This window comes from Pelophylax lessonae (assembly GCF_965119305.1).
Source record: "Pelophylax lessonae genome assembly, chromosome: 1".
NCBI classification, from domain to species: domain Eukaryota; kingdom Metazoa; phylum Chordata; class Amphibia; order Anura; family Ranidae; genus Pelophylax; species Pelophylax lessonae.
Window position 1 is genome coordinate 819,424,609 of NC_138768.1, and position 11,206 is coordinate 819,435,814.

The following is an 11,206-nucleotide window of genomic DNA, read 5'->3' on the forward strand; positions in this document are numbered from 1 at the left end:
GCTTCGATTGTCGCTGCCCTCCCCCGATCATCGGGGGAAACGGTGAGAATACCCGCCTGCTTATGTAAACAAAGCAGGCGGATCTTCTCAGTGACAGACAGGAAGAGATCAGCAGAGCACAGCTGAACCTGCGATCTCTGTCACCGAACCCCCTCCCCCCCCCCACACACACGTCAGTAAGCATGAGGCATACATTTAACCCCTTGATCACCCACAGTATTAACCCCTTCCCTGCAAGTGTCATTATTACAGTAACAGTGCATATTTCTTAGCACTGATCACTGTAGTAATGTCACTGGTACCCCCAAAAGTGTCAAAAATGTCAGTTAGGGGTCCGATCTGTCCGCTGCAATGTCGCAGTACCGCAAAAAATCGCAGATCGCCGCCATTACTAGTTAAAAAAAAACAATAAAAATTACAAATCTTTACCGTAGTAAACGCGATAACTTTTGTGCAAACCAAACAAAATACGCTTATTGTGATTTTTTTTACCAAAAATATGTAGTAGAAAACAAATTGGCCTAAAATGTTTAAAAAATTTAGATTTTTTAAATTTTTTTGGGAATGTTATATAGCAGAATGTGAAAAATATTGTTTTTTTTTTTTTCAAAATTGTCGCTGTTTTTTTGTTTATAGTGTAAAAATTTAAAAATCGCACAGGTGATCAAATACCACCAAAAGAAAGCTCTATAATTATTTATACCTAAATTTAGTTTGGGTAAAGCCACGCACGACCGCGCAATTGTCCGTTAAAGTAACGCAGTGCCAAATCGCAAAATAGGGCCTGGTCAGAAAGGGGGCAAATCCTTCAAATGAAGGTTCAACATTTACCAACTCACATGGTTGATGATTAAAACAGACACATCTAAGTATGCAGGGGTCCAGGGGTAAAGCTGTCGACATAGACCATCCTCCGCACCGCCATCGCCATTTATTTATATTTATGGAATTTTTATTTTTTAATACGAGTAATGGCGGAGATCAGCGACTTATAGTGGGACTAAGATATTGCATTGGACAAATTGGACACTAACTGACACCTTTTTGGGGACCAGTGATCAGTGCTAAAAATATGCACTGTCACTGTACTAATAACATTGGCCGGGAAGGGGTTAACATCAGGGGCGATCAAAGGGTTAACTGTGTGCCTAACCAGTGTAAGTGTTTACTATGTGTGCTGCTTTTCCAAGGGGAAGGCATTGATTCATGTTCCTGCTTTGCAGGAACACAGGACTCATGCTTTCCCTACTGACAGAACGGCAATCTGCCTTGTTTACATAGGCAGATCGTCGTTCTGGCTCTCTGTCTATCGATCAGTGGGGGCTGGTGGACATTGAGTCCGCTGTACCCGCAGATCAGCTCCCGCTGTGTATAATTAAAGCAGGAGTGGGCTGCCAGCACTACACATGTGTGCCCCAGACCCGGAAGTGCACAATCATTCACTAGGTAAGTGATCCTGCGCAGTAGAGCCGCCTTATTTGTAAAGCATACGGTAAATCAAGTGGTTAAATTGTAATGCATTATTTAAGCATTTCTCTAGAATTGCCAAACACATTATATACTCCTGGAATCTATTAACTTGTTATTTATGGTATTAAAGTTATTGGTCACCTAGTAAAACAACCCATTCAGAAATGAAAGGCAAAACATTTTTGTATAGATCTAAAAAAACAAAAAATAAATAAACAAACATTCTAAATACCCTTTTTCCCTTTTTATAAGTGATCACATTCCCTCTGTTCTCAGCTACAGGCATACCCCATTTTAAGTACACTCACTTTACGTACACTCGCGAGTACAGACACAGCCTGGTCAGCTTGACATGGCACTGCTCCTAAACCATAAGTGACAGAGATACCAAACTTAGGAAGCACCGAGAGGGGACCCAGGACTACAACATATCCTATTTGTGGCCGACCAGCTTGCCTAGGTTATCTACCATGTTATAGTCCTGAATCCCCTTAACATGCTCCCCAAGCTTGGTGTCCTTGTCACTTATGGTTTAGGAGCAGTGCCATGTCAAGCTAACCAAGATTTCCTATGGAGCAAGTGTATTTACATGCATTGAGAAATGAAAAAAGGTATTGCTTCACTTTAAGTACATTTTCGTTTTACATACATGCTCTGGTCCCATTGTGTACTTAACCTCGCTAGCGGTATCCCCGAACGTGACTCGGGGTAGGAATTTTCTGCTATTAGCGGTATCCCCGAGTCACGCTCGACCCAGCGATGAGCTCTCATTGCTGTGACCGCCAGTGAGATCTCCGCCGCTCGTCTGTCGGTAGGAGGACTTCCTAGTTCCGTTCCCTGCAGCAGCAATGCTGCATGGGAGCGGAACTAGAGAGGGAAATTAAAAAAAAAAAAAAACGTTGCACAAAACACATAACACATTTTATATTATATATATGCATATATATATATATATATATATATATATATATATATATATACATATGCATATATATACATATATATATGCATATATATACATATATATATGCATATATATACATATATATATATATATATCTATATACACACACATATATATATATAAAATTATATTATTGATTCGATTAGAATTCATGCGTATATATATATACACACACACACACACACACATATATATATATCTATATACACACATATATATATAATATATAACGCATGAATTATAATCTAATCAATAATATAATTTTATTATATATATTATATATTAAATAATAAAATAATATTATTGATGCGATTATAATTCACTTGTTTGTGTTTCAAATTTATCACATCTGGGATGTCTACTAGAGTCTTGTTTTGGTCAGGTTTAAGTCAGTAATTACTAAGAATTGTAGGCCTATAATACATAACGCCAAATTTCCATGAAAAGAATTGTACCGCTTTTGGAACAGAATTCCTGACAGAATCATACCCCCAGGGAGGTTAAAAGTGGGGTATGCCTGTACATAATTGCTGGGGGAGGAGAAGCAGCAGCACACTGAGCTTCCCAGTAAATGGCTGTGCAGTGGGGGCGTGTCAGGACAAGTCTGATCATTGGAGGAGAGCACACGGAGTTCCCAGCATAGCTAGAGAATTGACCACGCTGTGTTCTCCTTCTTAGTGTGGTCAGTTTGTAATAGGAAAGCAGAGGGAATGGTAGGGACACCAGGGATTTCACACATAGGAAGCAATACAAAGGGAATAGGATACTTTCTCATACAAGTACATGGGACAGCCGGGACACATCTCAGGAATATGTAGTGTTGGGGCAACAAACGCTTTAGTACCGGTTCACATTTTCTATTTATTCTTATGTGGTAGTGCAGTGTTAATTTTGACATCGAATTTGGATTTATTTTTAGTCAGCCTTTTGCCTAAAATGCCATTTTAGTTCTAGTCGTACTTTAGTCATTTAGCCTGGGTTCACACATATGCGATGCGGGAACCCGGTGCAATTCTAGTTTCCGCATCACATCTCCCCCGCAGGCAGTTCACACTGCCCTCTGCCATCCGCTGCGAGTTGTCAATACAAAGTTAATGACACCCCCAGATCGGTTTGCAGATCGCAGTGCGAACTGAGAATTCGGACAGGAATCGGATCACGTGGGTGTTCGCACCCATGCGATCCGCATCCAGTTTGGGGGGAATAAAAGGTTCCTCCACCTTTATTGTGCGAATCGCATGCGATTTCTCCCAATCAACTGTGTGGCTGAGTTCGCATTGCAGAGACATTGCATGTGATCTGCACAGCAATGATTTCCAATCACATGCAATGTCTGACATTGCAGTAGAGTGATCCCAGGCTGAGTCCTAACTGAGTCAACTAAAATCCATTTTAGCAGTGTTAATTTAGTCAACGAAAGTATTTTCTTCAACGAAATGAACACCGCTAACAGGTCTACAAAGACATGTTGGGTCATATCTGGGGAATTCACACCAAGTTAACCCCTTCACGCCCTACTGGACTGGGCTTTTTTCTATGGGGCTGCATATTTGCGTATCTCCCTTTGTGTTGGGAGCGTGTCGCTCTCACCAAGATCCCCGGGCCCCGTTCGAACGATCGGGAACCAGAACGTCCGATTCTGGGTCACCTGATTGCTGTGATAACCTCTAATTTGGCTACCACAGTGATCAGTCTCTGTAAAGCCTGGCCCTGTGTTTTCTATCTCTGTGAATGGATGCAAGAGATACATTGTATCTTTCTCTGTCCTTGCATAGATAGAAAAAAAAGTGTATGTAGAAGACATGTGCAGTTCATTTCGGCCCAAATAAATATTCAGACAAATTTTTAGTTATTCGTAGATTCAGATATATCCAAATACCTGAATTGCAGTATAAACAAAGTTTACCGAATGCTCCAAATAACTTAACAAAATACATCTGAATTTTGGAAATTTGAATTGAAATTCGAATCAAATTTTACACCGAATTCCAGTCGAATTCAAACTGTAAACATATTTCTGAAATAAAAGACTGTGTGTGTTTTTAGTGTACCATTTTGAAATAATGCTGTTTTTGTTAAGCCAAAGATGATTTAGAGAGTCATTATATTCAATTGATGAAGATTTTTCTTTTGTTTGTTCACTTTGATGAATTTGAAACGAAGAAAAACCCCCCAAAAAACTAAAGTTTTCGATTCGACCGATTCAAAATTTATCAATTCCAATCTTTCCAATCGAAAAAAAAAATCGGTAAATTTGAAGACAATTCGAAAAAAACATAAAGCTAATTCTGAATACGAACTCCGAATACGAATTGAAAGAATTAACCGAATTTAACTAAACGAAATAACTACATTACCGAAGTTAAACAAAACAAAACACATTTTTCATCATGCACATGTCTAGTGTGTAGAAATAATAATAATAATAGTAGTAAAAATAATAATAATAACAAAATAAAATAAAAAAAAATACCTAGATCAAAGTTTGAGCCAGGTCAGCTGTAAGGTTAGTGTTTGGTCAAAGGTCAGGGTCAGTATTTTTTGGACTATATTTTTTTTTTTTTAAGTGTCAGTGTCACTGTGTTTTAGGTAGGATAAAAAAATAAAAAAAAAGCAAAATGCGCACTATTGTTTCTGGGCCGAACTACAGGTACAAACAACAACTAACAAACACATATGTGGTATCGCTGCAATCATCAGGGGCAGGAGAATTTATTTTGGGCTGTTCTTTGGTGGTAGGTTGTGATAGTAGCAAGAAATGCACAGTTACATTCTTTAAAAAAGTTTTGTTTTTTTAAAAGTATTTTTTTACTAGTTATTATATTATATTATTATTATATAGTATTTATATAGCGCCGACAGTTTACGCAGCGCTTTACAACTTGAGGGTAGACAGTACAAATACAATACACTTTAATACAGTAGGAATCAGAGGGCCCTGCTCATTAGAGCTAGTTTGGGCCAGTTTACCTTAGATAAAAAAAATCATGAGATATCCAATACCATTTATCACCCAATGAAAGCCCAAATTGTCCAAGAAAAGACAAGGTATAATCCACCTGGATGCACAAAGTACAGTAAAACCTTGGATTGCGAGCATAATTCGTTCTGGAAACATGCTTGTAATCCAAAGCACTCTTATATCAAAGCAAATTTCCCCATAAGAAATAATGGAAACTCAGATGATCCGTTCCACAAGTCCTTCAGTTTATAGTCTATATACAAAGATTATAGCAATATGATAGGTTGTGTAACCATAAAATGTCCATCCACAATATGCAGCCTTCCCAAGGGTATTAGAAGCAAAATCTAGCAGAGCTACAGAATATAAGAGAGATGAGAGGCGCATCTAAGTGTAGCAATATGGTTACATTTAATGAAGGTTCAACATTTAGCAACTCACATGGTTGATGATTAAAAGAGGCACACCTCAGTATGCAGGCATCCGGGGTAAAGCTGTCCACCTAGACCATCTTCTGAACCACCGGCTCTCACCACTGTAGGTCTTCAATCATGACCGGGAAGAATAGCCTGCAGTAGAGTGATCTGAAAGTGAGGCTTTAAATCACTCGTGGAGTGCAGCGGGGAAGGGATGATGAAGATGGCTGTGCAGAAGATGGTCTATGTGAACAGCTTTACCCCAGATGCCTGCATACTTAGATGTGCCTGTTTTAATCATCAACCATGTGAGTTGCTAAATATTGAACCTTCATTAAATCTAACCATATTACTACACTTTAGAGGCTCCTCTTTTCTTTTTTATACCCAGTTGTGACATGACGCTACTTGTATATCAAGACATCGCTTGTATATCAAGTCAAAATTTATTTAAAAAATTTGCTTGTCTTGCAAAGCGCTCTCAAACCAAGTTACTCTCAAACCAAGGTTTTACTGTAGTTGTGATGATATGTACGGTTTTACTAACAAGTGTCAAAGTTGCAAAATTGGGCTTCGGCATTAAGATTTGTTTTACCCTTAGGCGTGAAGGGGTTCAAATTCAGGTGATCTCTTAGGCTGCATTCACACTTGAGCGTAGCGTTTTACAGCATTTTTTACCGCGATTTTTACCGCGATTTTTAGGCGTTTTTTTTTCAGGTGTTTTTGGAGGCAGGCATTGACATCTATCAAAAAAGCTGGTAATCAGCCCAAGAAGAAGCTCATGTACTTTTTTTCAAGTACAGGTGTTTTGCAAAATGCTCAGATGTGAACAGGGGCCATTTAAATGAATGGGGATTTACTTGTTGGGCGTTTTGGAACGTTTTTTTTTTAGCGTTTTTGGAGCTGAAAAACACTCAAAAACGCCCAGGTGTGAATGGAGCCTAAGTGATCTGCCACTGTTTTACGAACACCCCAAAGATGGCGGTTAGGGTGTGCTGAGACTTGTAATTTCTCAACAACCGCGGGGATATACGGACCAAACCGTTAAAGATACATTGCACATACCTGAAGAAGATTCTACAGCAGCATTTACAGGTGGGCCTCATCTTCTGACTCTCCGATGCACATCACCCGCAGGCCACGGAGCCCAACGTAGAGGGAAACGTAGAACCGCCTGTCTTCATGCAGCAGACCTGTCAGCAAGAGGGAAGAACTCCATAAGACAAAGTCACTCTTCTCTGGAAAGTCAAAAGACAACCTTAGAGGCAAAATACAACCTTAGAGGCAAAACACAACCTTAGAGGCAAAGTCCAAACTGATTCCAAAGAAAAGTCTACAGAGCAATACTCATCATTAAACCTGTACTGAGCAGACAGAATTATATCAGATGATAGTGGATCTTGCCAAAGTCCAAATGGTAATTAAACCGATAGTGTGGTGGGCTGGCAGCGTGAACATCAAAAGTTCATGCAAGTCCACAGCAAGATGGCACACAGAAAGGCAGAAGAAAGCAGGAGTCCATATTTGCAGCCTGCGCGGCCAGCTGCCAAGTTTCGCCACCCAGGTTTCTTCGTAGAGGACTTTGGTAAGATCCTCTCTTATCTGACCAAAGTACTATTAGGAGAATGACTGCTTTATGGATGGAATATAATTCCCTGGAAACGTTATAAAGAGCAGCACTTGTATTTAATGAAAAACAATATATTTATATTGATATTCAATACCGCTTACAGATATACATGTGTGGAAATGCTATTAGTCATCATCACATCAGTAGATGTCCATTCCAATTTCAACTTTACATGTCCCTGCGGACTCATGAAAATCTCTTCTGTTATGCTGCTAGTCACATATACACTATGGTGTCAAAAGTATTGGGACACCTGCCTTTTTACACACATGAACTTCATCCACTTGCTTACTGGGCACTTATACCCCCCTTCCTGCCCAGGCCAATTTTCAGCTTTTTCAGCGCTCTCACACTTTGAATTGGGTGGTCATGCAGAACTGTACCCAAGTGACATTTTTATCATTTATTTCACACAAAGAGAGCTTTCTTTTGGTGGTATTTAATCACCACTGGGGTTTTTATTTTTTGCTAAACAAACAAAAAAATACAGAACATTTTGAAAACAAAACAAAACGTTTTTCATATTTTATTAAACAATTTTGCAAATTGGTAATTTTCCTCCTCCACTGATGGGCACTGATAGGCTGCATTGATGAGGCAGCACTGATGGGCACTGATGAGGTGGCACTGGCGGGCCTCGATCAGGAGGCACTGATGGTCTGCACTAATAGGCGGCACTGGTGGGCACTGATCAGGAGGCACTGATGGGCATTAATAGGTGGCACTGGTGGGCACTGATTGGCAGTACTGAAAGGCACTGATAGGCGGCACTGGTGGGCACTGATCAGGAGGCACTGATAGGTGGAACTTGTGGGCACTGATTAGCAGCACTGGAGGGCACCGATTTGCAGCACTGGTGATCACTAAGGGGACTGACGTCCCTCTAACAGAAGCCGGTTAGCTTCTTTTCTTAATGATGACAGCGTGTAGAAAAAAAAATAAAAAACTGCAAACCGGCTTCTGTTTACTTCCATGATCAGCTGTCATTGGGTGACAGCTGATCACATGGTAAAGGGCCCACTGTGATTGGCCCTTTACCCTGCTCTGTGATCAGCCGAGTCCCAAGGCCACATGAGAACAGGAGGATGTCTTTGTACGCCCTCCCTGCATTTTAAGCCCACACTGTAGCCGTCTTTCAGCTATAGCATGGGCGCAAAGTGGTTAAAGGCATCCCAGTCTTCGTCCGTAGGGTTCAATATTGAGTTGGCCCACCCTTTGCAGCTATAACAGCTTCAACTCTTCTAAAAAGGCTGTCCACAAGGTTTAGGAGTGTGTCTATGGGAATGTTTGACCATTCTTCCAGAAGCGCATTTGTGAGGTCAGGACTCTGTGCAGGCCAGTCAGGTTCCTCCGCCCCGCCTCCTCCCGGTGAGTTGTACTGTATGCATTGTATTCAGCCCGTGCTCCGCCCCGCCTCCTCTCAGTGAGCGAGGACTGAAAGCATTATATCCTCACTGAGAGGAGGCGGGGCGGAGGCGGGGCAGAGGCGGGGCAGAGCACGGGCTGAATACAATGCATACAGTACAACTCACTGATAGGAGGCGGGGCAGAGGCGTGGCAGGTCACGGCTCAGTACAGCTCAGCTCCTGGGTAATACTGCAAGATTTCTAGCATGGAATACATCCCAGCAGACACTGCGAATCGCCGAATGACGTCATAGGACCGGAGGTGAGGAGAGGAGGAATAAACGAGAAAATAAGGTATTTACTAGCAAAAAAAAAAAACGTTTCCATTGGTAAAAGTCGTTTCAAAGGGGATTACATACAGTACATCTATGTAATCCAACGTATTAAAAATGGGTGGAACTCCGCTTTAAGGTTTAAAAAAAAAACACTTTCTGCCTTTAGAACCACGTTAACTAGAGCACTTCTGACATTTGCAGCTGAATAGCAGAGGAGCTCGGCATCTGCAACTCTTGTGCTAATTTGGTGCCAATTCCATCTCAAAACTGCTGTAAATAACTTTACCCTGGATACCTGCATACTTAGATTTGCCTCTTTTAATTATCAACCATGAGTTGCTAAATGTTGAACCTTCATTAAATGTAACCATATTGCTACATTCAGCCTGGGTTCACATTGGGGCGGCTTCAAAGTCGCCCGACTCTGAAGCCGCCCCTCGCAGCGTGACTTCAGCGGGGCTTGCATACAACTTCTCTAATAGAAGTCAATGCAAGTCGCCCCCAAAGAAGTGCAGGAACCTTTTTCTAAGTCGGAGCAACTTGAGTTGCTCCAATTAGTACGCTTCCATTGCACTGAATGGAGCACGACTTGTCAGGCGGCTAAGTTGCCTGACAAGTCGCCCCAGTGTGAACCGGGACATAGAGGCACCTCTTTTCTCTTTTATACTCTGTAGCTCCTGCTGGATTTTGCTTCTAATCCCCTTGTGGAGGCGCCATTTGTGAATGGACATATATTGGCGTCTAGAATTACGGGCAGAATTGCCGTGATTCTGCCCTGCGATCCTGAATCATTGCAAATCGCGGAACGCCCGTGCAATTCCCTTGCTTGCAATGGCACCCCAAATGTGGCGCAATTTTTCTGCGATTGTCGCTCCAACGAATCGCTGTAAAATTGCGCAAACAGGATCACAGGATGCCTGTCACCCAAAAAAGTATGATACACCAATATGTGAATGGAGCCTTATGGTTAAGTACATCAGGAATGATAAATGTATTAACGGACTATCTCATTTCTAGAGGCCCTAAAATGCCAGGACAGTAGAAATATCCCCCAAATGACCCTTTTTTTGGAAAGTTGACAGTCAAAGGTATTTAGTAGGAGGCATGGCAGGTTTTTTTAAGCTGTAATTTTTTCGTCATCATTTTTGGGAAATTAAAGAAATTTAAAAAAAAAATGTTTGGCAGTTTTTTGGTTTTATTTTTTACATACTGTCACCAGTGCAGTACAAAATGAAGATATAAAATAAAAAAGAAAGGCGCTGCCCCTTTAAATCAACCTAAAATGTGTGAGCTAGTATAGCTATAAAAACAACAATGCAGAAATAAAATAATGCATGGTTGTTGACACAGGTTTTTATAGATGTATTAGCTCACACATTTTTAGGTTGATTTAAAGGGGCAGCACCTTTCTTTTTATTTTTTTATTATTTTATATCTTGATTATCACTATAGCGTGGTTGACACTATTAAAGGGGCAGCAGCCTTATATTGACCTATATAGGTTTAGGCACTAATTTAGTTATTTGGCACCCTTATATTTATTTGTTATTGTTTTCACGCCAGTGCAGTATAGCGTCATCCTATAACTGGTGTGGTGGTGATCCGGGACAATAACTAGTGACAGTAAATAAAAAATTATAATTTTTTTTTTTTCCTTATAGCAGTGAATTACATTGCTAAAGGCAAGCATTTTACTAAATGAAAAATTCATTAACTCTGTTTTGTTGTAACTAGCTGTGATTGGTCAAAGCTATTGTACAGATAGGCTGTGATTGGCCCTGTCTGTACCATGTGATCGAATTGACCAATCACAGCTAGCAACACATTTGTACACATTGGATGGCATCTATTGTGTACAACTGTCATGTGACCTGCTTTGATATGTCACGGCGGTCACATGGTACTGGCAGCGAACCGATACACGGATCGGTCATCGGCCTTGTCCCGTGTAGCCTGGTCATGAAGGGGATAAAACCTTCCAGAGCTTAAGTGGTTAAAGGTGGCATTCTGAGCAACACTGAAAGGGTTGCATTCTGCCCCTGACCACCAATGTAAGAGGTATTTTTCCTACTGACCCCTTAAA

At 40.8% G+C, this 11,206-nt stretch overlaps 1 protein-coding gene across 1 annotated transcript in view; it reads right to left on the minus strand.

Annotated features, from left to right (window-relative positions):
- The window catches only part of ST3GAL5 (ST3 beta-galactoside alpha-2,3-sialyltransferase 5), a 121,416-nt gene extending 114,470 nt beyond the window's left edge, over positions 1-6,946 (minus strand). The window contains exon 1 of the mRNA XM_082269871.1: positions 6,878-6,946. Within this exon, the coding sequence (XP_082125997.1) occupies positions 6,878-6,918 (41 nt within the window). The 5' untranslated portion in view covers positions 6,919-6,946. The remainder of the gene's footprint in view (positions 1-6,877) is intronic.
- Positions 6,947-11,206: the final 4,260 nt, after the last annotated feature.